The following is a 14,361-nucleotide window of genomic DNA, read 5'->3' as shown; positions in this document are numbered from 1 at the left end:
TTCCTCTTTCGTAAACTGCCTGTTTTTCTCTTTTGCCATTTTCTTCTTTTGGGTTACCTTTTTCTCATTGATTTGTAAGAGTTTTTACATATTATGGATGCTGATCTTTTTGTTGGCTTTGTGTGTTGCCCATATCTTCTCTCACTGTGGTTTGTCTTTTTACTTTTTTATGGTGTATTTCAGTTAAAATACTTTTTTATTTTATATTTGGTGCTTTTACATCTCACTAAGAAATTTCTACCATGATTTCAAAAGGATACTGTCTGATATTTTATTCTTTATGTTTTTAAGCTTTGCCTTTTCACTTTTATATCTTTAGTACACTTGGACTTTGTTTTTTCTTTATGGTATGAAATGGAGAAATATGATTTTTTTTCCCATATAGGTAAATGATGGTGTCCTAGCACCATTCATTGAAAAAGTCATCTTTTCCCCACTGATCTGCAGTAATAGCTCTGATCTTTACCAAGTTTGCATGTGTATGTGTGTGTGTGTGTTAGTTGTGTATTCCTGCACAACAAATTACTCCAAAACTTAGCAGCTAAAAACAACAAACATTTATTATCTCATAGTTTCTGTGAGTTAGGAATCTGAGAGTGATCTAGCCAGGTAGTTCTAGCTCAAGGTTTCTCACAAAATCAAAATTAAGGGATCAACCATGGCAGCAGTAATCTCAAAGTTCTCCTAGGAGAGGAGCCACTTCCAAGCTTACTCACATGGCTGCTGGCAAGCCTCAGGTCTTCACTGGATGTTGACAAAAGACACGTGAGTCTCTCCATAGTGTTGCTCACAACGGGACACTTGCTCACCCTCTGAGTGAGATATTGGAGAAAAAGAAAATAAGAGAGAGCTCTCAAGACAATAATCACAGTTTTTATATAGTCTAACTCAGAAGTGATATCCCATCACTTCTGCCATACTCTGTTCCTTAGAAGTGAGTCACTAAATCCACACTCAAAGGAGGGGGATAACACAAGAGCATAAATACCAGGAGGTGGGGGTCATTGGAGCCATCTTAGAGCTGCTTATCGCAGTTTTCATTTATTGGTCTGTACCAGTGCCACATTACCATTACCATTACCACATTATCCTACTGTAGCCTTGTACTAAGTCTTGTTATCTGGATGGGTAGGTTCCCTACTTATTTATTCTTCAAATGTGTCTGATCTATTTAGGGCTCTGAAAACAGAATCTAGAATCTAGCTTACTCAGTTCATTGAAAAACCTGTCAGGATTTTTATTGGAATTGCATTACATTAATGGACTACTTTATAAGTGAATCAGTATTTTATGATGTTGAGTCTTCCTATCGATTTACATGGTTTATCTTGCACATATTCTAGTAAGTTCACCAGAGGTGTTAGAGTGAAAACCCAGTTTGGAATGTCTTTTCAATAAAATATCTCTGACAAAATTTATTTTGTCTGGGCCTCCTATGCAAAAACTCAGTGGCAATGCACAGTGTATGGCATGCACAGAGGATTAATGTATTGCCTCAATTCCTGGGTTTAGCAGCTTCAAGGTCTGTCCCCATGTCCAAGTTCTGTACTTCTAGTACATTGAGTTTTGATGACTTATTTCTCAGTAAGGTAGTACCAGGTATGCACAAAATTTCTATTGAAATTCTTATAATGCCTACATTTTTGCACTGGACATGTATGGCTCAGTTTGCCCAGCAACTCTCTTTTCTTATCAGGACAGCATCCCTTTTCTTTTGGAGAACTGCTTTGCCTTCCACCTCCAACCAGGTGGTTCTAATCCAGGTTGTCAATCACAGTGCCCTGACCACCGGAGTAAGCACAGGTCCCATTGTAGGCCAATCATAGGCTCCTCCCTGGATTTTATCAAAATTGGAATTCAGGAAAAATTTTCACTTCCTCTCTGTTGATAGGCTGAGAGCTCCAGGTTTCTAGACTTGCAGAGAAAGTGTGTCTGACAAAATAAAGCTGAGATGAAGAAGGAAGATGAGATGAAAGATGGAGACATCTTGGTGGTGGCTAGGTGCCCGGAGCTAGAAGCATGGTGCCAGCTTCATCCCTGCCCTGCTTTAGTTGGATTAGGTGAGCCAATAAATTCCCATTTTTGCCCATCCCCCGAAACCAAAATTCCTGACATCCATCTGTCTTCTTGCTGATTTACGGAGACCCTCCTAGTCACTTAAAAACTATCAAATCTCATTCCTCATTCATTTATTAACATAAAGTCCTTTTCTAAATTATGTTTACACTAATCATGATTATTTAGTCTTTTAAAAACAAGTAGTATTTATTCAGAATCTACTATGTGCCAGTCATCAAAGAACAGAATGATGACTAAGTCTTCCAATGAACACAGTTAAAATATGTGCCTTAGCAAAGTTAACGTAAAACATACTGCAAGTTAGAGATATTTGGATAAATAGTAAAACCATGACTTAAATCTCATTTGATTCTCACCAAAGTGCTGCAAGAGAGCTCAGAGAAGCGTCAGTAATTATTCCAAGATTTTGCAGCTAATAAATAATGGAACCAAAACTTGAACCTAGGTTTTTAACTAAGAGTTGTTTTAATTATCCTGTGCTACTTAAATTGAGAAAACAAAGACTTTCGGATCCTTATCATTTAAAAATTGTAACTCTCAATTCTCTTTCCATCAGATTTCTACTTCCTACGACGTTGAAGCCCTGCAGTTACTGAACTCTAACAGTGAACCACCAAGTAACAGAGAGAAACCACGCTTTCCAGCTGGCAGGGTTTTTCGGTGAGTTTTTTTTTTTTTTTTTTCTTTTTTTCTTTTTCTTTTTCTTTCTTTCTTTTTATTTTTCACTCAAGCGATCCTCCATTATACGCAAAGCACCTTGGGAGTTGTAGTCGTCACCTTAGAGCCTTGTGGCCGGAGGCGCTGACTCACTGGGACCCAATCCGCAGAGAGCCAACTTGCTGTCCGCGCAGTGATTGGCTGGGAGGCAGCGGCCGTCTGCCCCCGCGGCGCCGACCCGCCGTCTCGCCGTCGCTAGTCAGGGAGCTTGGTGGCCCGGCTGAGCGCGGGTGTTGCAGCGTCTCCGGGCTCCGACGTTCGTGATACGGCAGTGTAGCCATGGCAGAACCGCAGCCGGCGTCCGGCGGCCTTACCGACGAGTCCGCCCTCAGCTGCTGCTCCGACCCGGACCCTAGCACCAAGGTGGGCGCAGAACCTAATTCTGCCGGTTCGGGCCTCTGCGTGGCGTAGCTGGGGCCCCCGGAGGGAGCTGATTCCCCGGCGCAGCCAAGCTTGGCTTGGGCTGGATGATTAGAACTCTGGCCTCTGCTTGTAGCTCCTCCCGCCTTGGGCGAGCCAGAGTGGGTTGGGACGCGGGCCAGTGGTGTGGGATTTGTGAGGGGATCCATTTCTTCAAGTTTGAAAGACTTCGACCCCACTTGCGTTAACTTTGATTTGGGACGGTATCTGGAAACCTCGGCCAGCCTAGGGTCAGAGCCCTTGTCTGTGGGAGTGCGTGTTCCCTCAGAGCAATAGTCGTGACGGGTAAGAAGAGCATTTTGAGAGGTTCTAAAGCCTTTGTACATGTGCCGGCTCCTCCCAGCCTGGGTCATTTTTCTGTAACTGCCCTGGCTCCGGGTTTAACCTCTCCAAATCAATTTGATTGCATTTGACTTTAAACGCGCCCAGAATTTCGCTTTGGGTTGACTGTTACACGGTCGCTCACGGCACACTTCTGCCCCCCGGTCCCCATGCTTGATGGCCCCAGAAAAGATGACAGAATCTTGGATCTTAGTTCCGAGGGGAATCTTAGAAATTCCTTCCTTCTCATTGCGGCTGATAGCCAATAAGGGGAATGACTGGTTGCGTATGAAGGCTTTCATCCCTTCAGCTTGCTTAACGTGTCTGCACTGAGAGTCAGCTTAACTCACTCAGGTGTGGTGCTTCTGTGCGTTGTCAAGATTAGACACAGCAGCCGAGGAGGGTGGAGGTGGCGGGGGGGCGGGGGATTACTCCAGTGTACTCATCACTGTCAGTAAACGCTTTTGTATTTATTCATTTGACTGGGGAAGTTCTGAATTTCTTGAAGATTGAGTATGTGCTTTATACAGACCTCCAAGACAAGTGGATGACTTTGGTCCCTAGTCTTTACTTGCTCTTTGCCTTCAGGGTGAAGAGTCAGCACTTATAATTACTAAAGCCTTTGACTAGGATCTGGTAGTACTTAGCTTAAGAAAATGTTAGTCACTGCAGAATTAAGATAGAAGAAATAAATAAATATGTACATTTCCTCTCACATTCTTGCTTTTATACTCGCTAATGTTTATACAAGTTGTTTCACATAATATAGATTGAGTCACTTAGTATAAATTGATTTCACAGATAATTGGGAATTTTATGTACTAGATTATTAAAAAGCATTTCAAGGAGAGCTTTATAAAATTGATTGAATATAGTTTCTTGCATTCTTAATTTGCACTATGCACAATCTTAATTTCTCTTGATTTGGCATTTCAAGGAGAGCTTTATAAAATTGATTGAATATAGTTTCTTGCATTCTTAATTTGCACTGTGCACAATCTTAATTTCTCTTGATTTGGAGTAATAAATACTTTTTTGAGATTAGTCATTTTGGGCCTTTGATGCACCATGTGGGGGACATTAAATGAAATATGTAATAACAGCTGGCATATGTTGAGTGTGCCAGGCCCTGTTTTTTTATTTTAAGTACTTAATCCTCACAACCCCATGTGAGGAAGGCATAATTATCTCCATTTTACATATAAGGAGACAGTGGCACAGAGGTGTTGAGTAATTTGCCAAGGGAAGTGCACACACTCCCAGCCTCCACCCTATTCTGCTTCCAGAGTACTGACTACAGCAGTGATTTTGGAGCTTAACATGAAGGAAGGTTAAAAAAAAAAAGCTTAAGTGAGTTAATTCAGCCTGATCACTGATCACCTGCTTTATGGAAAGAGCATGGTGGGTACCTTGGGGGATATTGGGATGAACAAGATGAAGTTCCTCTCTTCACCAGACATACACCAACTCTAACATAAGATAGAACTGGGATTATGTGCTACTGAAATTATAAAACACCGTGGGAGCACAGGAGGTAGAGATTTTCAAAGGTGGCATCTGTGGTAAAGTACGCGCAGGGTATTTGGAGTCTGAAGACCTACGTTTGAATCCCCAGTTCTATCGTTGGCTGCAGTGATCTTAGCAGGGCACTTGGGCTTAGTTTGTAAAAGCAGCATAAAGAGAGCTGCTATAAGGATAAAATGTATCATCGATCTCTCAACTATGAAAAGCAATATAATTTAAGGTTGTATTTCAACTGTGAGGATCAGGGAATGCATCAAGCAGAAGGTAGGGGTGAGCCCAGACCTTGAAAAATGGATGGGATCCCAGCATCACATGGGAGGGCATTCTAGATGGAGGAAACATCTGAGCAAAAATGTGATGGGATGGCAGAAAGGTGCAGTGTGCAGCGTGTTCTGGAGAGATGAGTGATGTGTTTTTGGTTCAACTTCAGTTTATCTGAGCAGTGGAGCAGTGGTGGAAAAGACTAGAATGGTAGGTTGGAGTCAGATCATGGAGAGAGTTTTGAATATCACTTCTAAGAAAGTTGGATTTTGTATAGTTAGTGAGGAACCATTCCGGATTTCAAACCACTCAATAGAGTAGATTGGAGGGATCCAAGCCTGGAGGTGATGAGGACATCTAAAAGGCCCTTCTAGAAGGTGAGATAAATGATGAGGGCCTGGTTTAGAAGGGAGAGAACAGCTGTGATAGAAAGTCAACTTGCTTGTTGATCACTGGCATCTTTGTCATAAAGGCAGACCAGAAAATGTACAGCTGCACCACATCCTGGGCAGTCTTACCTCGTTAACGTTCTTCAAAAATCCAAATACTTCTTTTCCCAACTAGTGATCCCCTGAAATTCATTCTTTTTTACTGCCTCTATCAGTGTCATTTTATACAGTTATTTGGAGTTCCTTCCCATCTGAATCGTAGTTGATGGAATCAGAGAAAACTTTCAGTGTTGGTGACCCTTCAGCTGAGTTTTACCAAATGTAGGGGAGGTAGCTAGGTAGAGCTGGGTGCAGGGATTGGGGAAAGAAAGAATGGAAAGGAGGAAGGAAGAAGGACGGTGGCCAGATGGATGAGTAACTGTTTTAGGCAGAGAGAATCATCGTATACATAAAAGCATAGTGACATCAGAGAACTGATGAAGGGACCTACAGGTATACAGTGAGACTGAAGTTATAGGCAGTGGGAGTTCAGGGATTGTTGTCCCAAAACAACCATCAGGAGCTCGAAGAAAATATGAGCATTCCCATTGTGTTTGTTTTTCTCATCCTGTGAAGATTTCTATTTGGTAAGTGTATTTGATAATATGTATGTTTTAACAGTATAGTTTTATGTGTATATTATTAAAATAAATATACATTTATGGGAGGGCGCAGGCTTTTTTAAAAATTTTAACTGATAAGGGAATGAAATCAGAACTATTTAAGATGACCAGTTTAGTGGACTGGTGACAAAAGATGGAGTTAGAGAAATATGCAGCAACCATACATGCTTACTTTTGGGACTTTGTCTTAAAAGTTGTGAGGCACCACTGAAGGATTGATTTTTAACCCAAAAATGACACAATTGGGTTTCCATTATAGAAAGACCAGTCTGGGAGCATTATAGGAAGGTCACTCTGGGTTGCATTTGGGTAAGACTGCAAGAAGTAGACCAGCAAGGCTTTGACAGTCGTCCAGTCAGGAAGTAGTGAGGATATTGGGAAAGCAAGGAGAAAGAGTCCAGAGGGACTCACCAGTCAGGTTGATCGGACATTTGGACTGGATTGCAAAGAGAGTAGGGAGGGATCTAGGAAGACTCCAGATGTCTGACTTGGGCTAGCAAGAGATTCTAGAGTCATTCCCTATTTGGGGATTAGGATAGAGTGTTTATTTGGGCTGTGATTAATTTGATATTTGACCCAGGTGGAAGTGTTGAGCAGGCTGATGGAGATGTAAATCTAGAGCTGAGATTAGAGGTGTGGGCTGGGGAATGCAGATTTGGGAATCAAAAGCTATAGTTGGTAGTAGAAACTCTGCATGTATTTTATACTAACAACAACAGGAGCAATAATAAGCAGAGTAGCTTCCTCTGGGATAGGTACTATGCTAAGCACTTTCATGCATTATCCCTTTTATTTTTCAGCTCAGTCCTAAGAGCTAAGAACTGTAATTATCCCCATTCTAAAGATGTGAAAGCTGAGGTTCAAGAAAACTTATGATTTACTCAAGATAAGCGTGGTAGAGCTAGCATTTGAACCATATTGCCTCTGAAGAATTATTTCTCTCACACTTGTGTTTTTTCTCCCTTTGCATGAGATTTGAAAGGCCTCATGATACTGTGGGCTTCTAGAATTTCACTGTTTCTCTTATCTGTTGTAAGAGTAGTCTGGCAGGTGTGATTACTAATACCATAGGTAATTTTTAAAATACAAAAAATTTTCTTTGTGTCTCCCTTATCTATAGGATAAGTATGCTTGAAGCATGTTGTTGGCTGTTGAGTTATAGACTGGGAAGAAGGAAAGAACCGCATAAAACCAATTGTAGATAAGGTAGAATAAATACGGAAGGAGTGATTGAATTGTTTTCTGACATAGGTTGTGTCAGGGAAGTAATACTAGAAAAAAGATAGTAAAGAAGAAAATACATCACACTGTATTGTACATCATGTGCTTCAGCTGTCACGTAGTCAAGTAATCTTGTTCCCCTCAGATATGCTGCTTCTTCCAAAATGATCTTTTACTGAAGGCAATTGTGATTTTTAAAAGTTAAGAACTATCGAAGCTTTATCAATTTCTGTTTTATAGGAGATATGACACCTAGGGATGAAGAGTTGAGCTCTTTTTCCCTTAGATGAGAATCTGACCTTTGGCAAACTCTCTCTGTTTCCCAGGAAACAATTAAAAATGGTGTTTGTTACTTGACAGTATTGCTTATGTACATGTAACTTGATTGGTAAGCTGCATCTGCAAAGGCAAGATTATAAATATCTATTAGGAAGCCATAGCTTTGGGCTTCCCTGAATGCAGCGACTCTTGTAACTGTCCCGTATGAAGATTCTGGAAGCTATACCTGTGGGGTTGCTACTAGAGATACTGACTCCTGTGGTTCACAGGGCTTCTATGCCAGGGTGGGTCCCACTCCTACCAAAGTGGATTTTCTCCCAGCACCTGGGCTATATAGACTCCTTTACGGACTCCTGCTGAGGAGGGACACCTAACACGGCTCTGTTGGCAAGCTGTGTTTTCCTGACAGATAGCCTTTTAGCCTCTGGTTATCTTGTGAGTCTGAATGTTTAGTTGAGCCTTAAGAAGACCCTCTGCTGGAGGTGGTGCAACACCTTTGAAAATTCACTGGGAGAGAGTTGATGGGCTCCAAAGAGAGTTGGCCTGGCAGTCGTTCAGACCAAAATTCTGAGAAGTTGGATAATACAAGTTTGAAACTTCCCTCTGCTAAAGACTGAGGTGACAGAGGCAATGGAGATTTTGATTTTGAGTAAAATGGAATATCTAAAGCTGCTTAATAACAGTTCTAGAGAAATGAGTAAGAGAATTTGAGATGTAGAAAACACAAAGCCAAGCAACTTCTTTGCCATTTTTATAGCTTTTTGATAAGTTTTGATTTATCCTGAAAACAGACATATAGTGACCAAATATATCCCACTGTTGGGGGCAATTGTATAAAATTCATTTGGAGACTTCTGGGAAGATGAAGTACACATACTCTTCCCTACTCCTCCTGCTAAATACATCTGAAAACTGGACATTATATACAGATATATCTCGGAGATACTACGGTTTCAATTCCAGACCACTACAACAAAGTGAATATTGTAATAAAGTCACACAAAATTTTTGGTTTCCCAGTGCACTGTAAAAGTTATGTTTATACTATACCATAGTCTTAAATGTGCACTAGAGTTGTCAAAAAATTGCACATACCTTCATTTAAAAATACTTTATTGTTAAAAAATTCTAACCTCCATTTGAGCCTTCAATGGAGGGGCTTGCCTTAATTTTGAGGGCTGCTGGCTGATCAGAATGGTGGTTGCTGGAAGTGGAGGTGGCTGTGGCAATTTCTCAAAACAAGACAACACTGAAGTTCTGCCACATTGATTGACTCTTCCTTTCACAGACGATTTCTCTGTAGCATGCAATGCTGTTTGATAGCATTTTGCCCACAGTAGAAATTCTTTCAAAAGTGGAGTCAGTCCTCTTAAACCCTGCCATTGCTTTATCAACTAAGTTTATGTAATACTCTAAATCCTTTGTTGTCATTTCAATAATCTTCACAGAATCTTCACCAGGAGTAGATGCCATCTCAAAAAACCACTTTCTTTACTTATCCATCAAAAGCAACTCTGCAGCAGTTAAAGTTTTATCATGAGTTTGCAGTAATTCATTCACATCTTCAGGCTCCACTTCTCATTCTAGTTCTCTTGCTAATCCTACCAAATCTGCAGTTACTTCCTCCACTGAAGTCTTGAACCCCTCGCAATCATCCATGAGGGCTGGAATAACTTCTTCCAAACTCCTGTTAATGTTAATATTCTGACCACTTCCTGTGACTCACAGATGTTCTGAATGGCATCTAGAATGGTGAGTCCTTTCCAGAGGTTTTCAATTTACTTTGCTTAGATCCATCAGAGGGTTACCATCTGCGGCAGCTATAGCTTTATGAAATGTATTTCTTAAATAATAAGACTTTAAAATCAAAATTTCTTCTCGATCCATGGGCTACAAAATGGAAGCTGTGTTAGCAGGCATGAAAACGACATTAAACTCATTGTTCATTTCCATCAGAGCTCTTAGGTGACCAGGTGCATTGTCAGTGAAATGTACTGTTTTGAAAGAAATCTTCTAAGCAGTACGTCTCAACAGTGGGTTTAAAATATTCAGTAAACCATATTGTAAACAGATGTGCTGACATCCTGGCTTTGTTGTTCATTTATAGAACACAGGCAGAGTAGATTCAGTATAATTAAGAACCCTCGGATTTTCAGAATGGTCAATAAGCATCATCTTCAACTTCAATCACCAATTGCATTAGCTCCTAACAGGAGAGTCAGCCTGTCCTTTGAATCTTTGAAGTCAGTATTGGCTTCTCTAACTATGAAAGTCCTAGATGACATCTTCTTCCAACATAAGGCTGTTTCGTCTACTTTGAAAATCTGTTCTTTAGTGGAACCACCTACGCTCATTATCTTAGCTACCTGGACAACTTGCTGCAGCTTCTACATCAGCATTTGCTGCTTCCCGTGCACTTTCCTGTTATGGAGACAAGCTTCCTTCCTTAAACTTCATGAAGCAACCTCTGCTAGCTTCAGACTTTTCTTCTGCAGCTTCATCACCTCTCTCAGCCTTCATAGAGTTGAAGAGAGTTAGAACCTTGCTCTGAATTAGATTTAGGCTTAAGGAAATGTCGTGGCTGTTTTGATCTTCTATCTAGATCACTAAAACTTTCTGCACGTCAGCAATAAGGCTGTTTCACTTTCTTACCCTTTGTGTATTCCCTGGAGTAGCAGTTTTCATTTCCTTCAAGAACTTTTCCTTTGTACTCACAACTTGGCTAATTGGTGCAAGAGGCCTAGCTTTCAGCCTGTCTCAGCTTCCGACATGCCTTCCTTGCTGAGCTTAATCATTTCTAGCTTTTGATGTAAAGTTGAGAGATGTGTGACTCTTCCTTTCACTTGAACACTTAGTGGCCACTGTAGGGTTATTAATTAACCTAATTTCAATATTGTTGTGTCTCAGGAGTGGAAGAGAGATGGGGGAATGGCGAGTCTGTGGAGCAGTCAGAACACGGCCCATGTTTATTAAGTTCATCTCACATGGGGATGGTTCATGGCACTTGGAAACAATTACAGTAGTAACGCAAAGATCATGGATCACAGATCACCATAGCAAATAAAATAATAATGGAAAAGTTTGAAATATTGTGAGAATTACAAAAATGTGACACAGAGACATGATGTGAGTAAATGCTGTTTGGAAAATGGCATTGATAGACTTGCTGGATGCAGAGTTGCCACAAACCTTCAATTTGCAAGAAACCCCAATATCTGTAGCTCCCAATAAAGTGCAATAAAATGAGATATGCTGTATAAAACAAAAATAGGAAGACTCTGAAAAGTGGAGAGGAGAAGGCAGACTGGCTAGGACCCTCAAGACCCTAGGAACAACATGGCAGTAAGTTTCCTGGGCTTTCTCTTTGCCTCATGTAGCCCATACTTGGATCTAAAGAAGCTAGCAACCTGGAAATGCCAATGGGTCCGCACAGAAAAACCCAATGAAAGCCTACTCTCTCTAGCCACAGGTCCAGGAAAGAGATAGTATTTCCTGATAAGACAGAAAACTTTTAGACAAAAACTGCTCTACTACAACCAAACACCACAGGAAAAACTGGCCACAGCCACACCTATGCCAGTAAAGGCTGAGTGGGGAGCCTAGTCTTCTGCCCAGTGGACTGTAACGAGGTGCCCAGCCTATCCTGGTGGTATCGGAGAAGACTAAGTATGGAGCCAGAACTTTCATCTTGCCAGGCAGTAACAAGCTTTCCCTCATTGTATCACTGGAGAAACACAGGAAGCCTCAAATTCCATCTCAATCCAGCAGTAGAAATATTTTAAGACAGTTATAAATGGAAGAGAGTAAAGCGATGTAAAGAAAGGTAAGTTTCCTATTCTTCACTCAAACTGATAAAATGATGACACGAAGGGACTGATATGTTACTTATATATATATGGAACACCTAGAGCAGTCACTTAAAAAAGCTATGCAAAAAATGCATACAAAAGCACTAAATAAATCAAAATGGAATTATTAAAAAAGTTCCAGTGACCCATAGGAAGGCAAAGATAAAAAGGATAAACAGAAAACAAAATAAAAATAAATAAAATGGCTAACTTAAGCCCTAATATTTCAATAATTACATTAGATGTAAAATATACCAATTAAGATAGATTGGCAGAGTGGATTTAAAAGCATGCCCCAACTTATCTATATATGCAGTGATGGATGTTAACTAAACTTATTGTGGTAATCACTTCTCAACATATATATGTTAAGTCAAGTCATACTGTACCCCTTAACCTTATATAGTATTGTGTGTCAATTGGATCTCAGTAAAACTGAAAGAAAATTTAAAAAATTAAAATGTGCCCCAGCTGTATGCTCTCTACAAGAAACTCACTTCAAATGTAATGACAGAGGCAAGTTAAAAGTAAAAGGATGGAAAAAGATATACAACATTTACCAAGAGAAAGCAGGAATGGCTGTATTATTTCAAATAAAGTAGACTCTAGAGCAAAGAAAATCAGTATAGAGAAGTACATTATATAATGATAAAAGGGTAAATTGACCAGGAAGACAGCGATCCGCAATGTGTGTGTACCAAACAACAGAACTGCAAAAATATGTGAAGCAAAAACTGATATATAATAGGTGAAATAAGACAAATCTACAATTATAGTTGGAGACTTCAGTACTCCTGTCTCAACAATTGAGTAGGACTAGACAGAAAATTAGCAGGGATATAGACAAGCTGAGCAACACCATCAACAGACAAGATCTAATCAAGATTTATGGAGCACTACACCCAATAATAGCTGAACACAGTCACGCCTTGTTTTTATTGCACTCTGCTTTATTGTACTTTGCAGATATTAGGTTTTTTACAAATTGAAGTTTTGTGGCAGCCCTGCATGAAGGTTACTGGTGCCATTTTTCTAATTAGCATTTGCTTTCCTCTGTGTCACATTTTGGTAATTCTCACAATACTTAAGACATTTTAATTATTACTATATTTGTTATGGCGCTCTGTGATCAGTAATCTTTACAGCTCACTGAAGGCTTACATGATGGTTAGCCTTTTTTAGCAATAAAGTATATTTACTTAAGGTATCTAAGATTGTTTTTTAGACATAATGCTATTGCACAATTAATAGACTGCAGTATAGTGTAAATGTATATATGCACTAGGAAACCAAAAAATTCCTGCAACTTGCTTTATTGTGATATTCACTTTATTGCAGTGGTACCAAACCCACGATATCTCTGAAGTATGCCTGTACATTTTTTTCCAAATGCCTACAGGAGATATGCCAAGATAGACCATATCATGGACCCTAAAACTAACTTCAACAAATTTAAAATAATTGAAATTATACAGTGTCTTCTCTGACCACAATAGAATCAAACTAGAAATCAGTATCAGAAACATGACAGGAAAACCTTCAAATGCTTGGAAACTACATAACACATTTCTAAATAGTCCATGGATCAGAGGAAGTCTCAAGGGAAACTTAAAAAATACATTGAACTGAATTAGATGAAAAAGGAATCTCAGGTAAGACAGTTCTAAGAGGAAAATTTATTGTATTACATGCATACATTAGAAAAGCAGAAAAGTCTCAAATCAGTCATTTAAATTCCTTCCTCAAAAACCTAGAAAAAGAAGAGCAAAATTACCCAAAGGAAGCAGAAGGATAGAAATAAAGAAATCAATGAAATTGAAAACAAATTAGAGAAAATGAATGAAACAGAGCTGGTTCTGTGAAAAAAAACAATAGAATTAACAAACTTACGTTGACTGGCAAGAAAAGAGAGAAGACAGAAATTACCAATATCAGGAATGAAATAGGGGATACCACTACAGACTGACATCAGAAAGATAATAAGAGAATATGAAAAACAACTCTGTATAAATTTGACAACTTACATGAAGTGGACCAATTCCTAGCAAAACACCAACTACCATAATTTACCCAATATGAAATAAATAATTTGAATAGCTCTATAACATAAGGAAATTTAATTCATAATTAATAATCTTTTAAAAAGATATTCTCCAGGCCCCAATGATTTCATTGGAGAATTCTTCCAAACATTAAAGAATTAACATCAATTCTACGCAGTACCTTCAAGAAAACTAGAAGGAAGGAATATCTCCCAATTCATTTTTTAAATCTAGTATTACCCTAATACCAACACTAGATGAAGACAGTACAAAAAATGGGAATTACAGACCAATATCCTTCATGAATATAGAAGGAAAAATCCTTGACAAAATATTAGCACATAGAATTCAGTGGCATATAAAAAAAAACTACATACCATGACTAAGTGGGATTTACTCTAGGTATACAAGGCTGATTCTTTATTACAAAATCAGTCACAGTATCCCACCATATTAGGAAGCTAAACAAGAAAAATCACATGATCACATCAGTTGTTACAGAAAAAGCATTAGACAAAATTCAACACCATTCATGATTTAAATTTTTTTTCCACAAAAAATAGGAATGGAAAGGAACTTCTTCAACTTGGTAAAGAGC

The 14,361-nt window shown here is 39.3% G+C and overlaps 1 protein-coding gene across 2 annotated transcripts in view; it reads left to right on the top strand.

The window, feature by feature from the left end:
* Nucleotides 1-2,954: 2,954 nt before the first annotated feature.
* Nucleotides 2,955-14,361, top strand: part of GLO1 (glyoxalase I) — a 33,081-nt gene continuing 21,674 nt past the window's right edge. Inside the window, exon 1 of one of the 2 annotated variants that reach the window (XM_074348629.1) lies at nt 2,955-3,159. In XM_074348629.1, coding sequence (XP_074204730.1) covers nt 3,076-3,159 — 84 coding nt within the window. In that variant the 5' untranslated portion in view covers nt 2,955-3,075. The remainder of the gene's footprint in view (nt 3,160-14,361) is intronic. The other variant, XM_010973679.3, reaches the window with a different exon arrangement.

Source organism: Camelus bactrianus, chromosome 20, assembly GCF_048773025.1.
Source record: "Camelus bactrianus isolate YW-2024 breed Bactrian camel chromosome 20, ASM4877302v1, whole genome shotgun sequence".
NCBI lineage: Eukaryota > Metazoa > Chordata > Mammalia > Artiodactyla > Camelidae > Camelus > Camelus bactrianus.
The sequence above is the reverse complement of the archived record's forward strand: the minus strand, read 5'-3'. Positions and strand labels throughout refer to the sequence as shown.